The 869-nt window shown below is 40.5% G+C and overlaps 1 protein-coding gene across 3 annotated transcripts in view; it reads left to right on the top strand.

Annotated features, from left to right (window-relative positions):
* The window catches only part of SRP19 (signal recognition particle 19), a 14,769-nt gene that overhangs the window by 9,136 nt on the left and 4,764 nt on the right, over positions 1–869 (top strand). Inside the window, exon 5 of one of the 3 annotated variants that reach the window (XM_045285013.1) lies at positions 521–612. The exons of 1 other annotated variant lie outside the window; for it this stretch is intronic. In XM_045285013.1, the coding sequence (XP_045140948.1) occupies positions 521–612 (92 nt within the window). Of the gene's footprint in view, positions 1–520; positions 828–869 lie in introns of those variants that run through there. One more of the 3 variants, XM_045285012.1, reaches the window with a different exon arrangement.

The raw sequence follows: 869 nt of genomic DNA, 5'->3' as shown, positions 1-869 counted from the left end.
TCAGTGCATTTTGTGGCTGAAAGAAGAATATTTTTTAAATGGAACAATGAACTGTACCATAAGTTACTTGAAATCCTATGTTTATCCTCTGTGCAAACATGTTTGAGATAAATTTAACATTTGAACCATGTAATTTGTTCATCTTTAAAAGTTAATGAAATAAAATTTGACACTATAAGCTTTTGCTTGTGGAATTAATGCCAGTAGAAGTAATTAAGCAATGAAATGGTTAATAAAAGTTTTAATGCCCAAACAGTGGCACACTCCCTGCCATTGAGTTGATGGGACTCAGTGACCCCGTAGAACTGCCTCATTTGGGATGTAAATCCTTAAGGTAACACTAACCCAGCTTTGGCCCACAGAATGGCTGGTGGGCTTACCTGCCAGCTGTTCAGTTAGCAGCTTAGTGCTTTAACCACTGTGCCACCAGGCCTCTCAAAACTCAACATCGTGAAAGCATCTTTGGGATCTGTGAACATCCGATGTGTAGGTCACGTTACTGACTACAGCACTTTGTCAGCCCTGACAGGTGGCCAAGGAAGAAAGAATACGAGGGCAGCCGGCTTAAAAGGTTTGCCACAGAAAGATGGCTGCAGAGGAAGATTCTCAAGGGTAATTAGGGTTACACGGTGCCTTACAACTATTGCTGGGGTGATACTGCTTTTCTCACGTTGAAGAGTTGACTATTAATAGAGTTTATTTCTGATTTGAGCACTAATTTCCGTCCTATCACTATAGTTGATAATTTTGATCTGTAGTAGTAGGTTACAAGTTGAGCTGCTAGCCCAAAGTTTAGTTCAAAACCACCAGCCGCTTCTCTGTAGAAAGATGAGGTTTCCTACTATTTAGACTGTTAAGTCTCAGAAGCC

The sequence above is a fragment of the Echinops telfairi genome, unplaced genomic scaffold, assembly GCF_000313985.2.
Source record: "Echinops telfairi isolate 266 unplaced genomic scaffold, ASM31398v2 ScPeMD7_7469;HRSCAF=8507_1, whole genome shotgun sequence".
Classification (NCBI taxonomy): Eukaryota; Metazoa; Chordata; class Mammalia; order Afrosoricida; family Tenrecidae; genus Echinops; species Echinops telfairi.
Note: the sequence above shows the minus strand (reverse complement) of the source record. Positions and strands in the feature narration are given on the sequence as shown.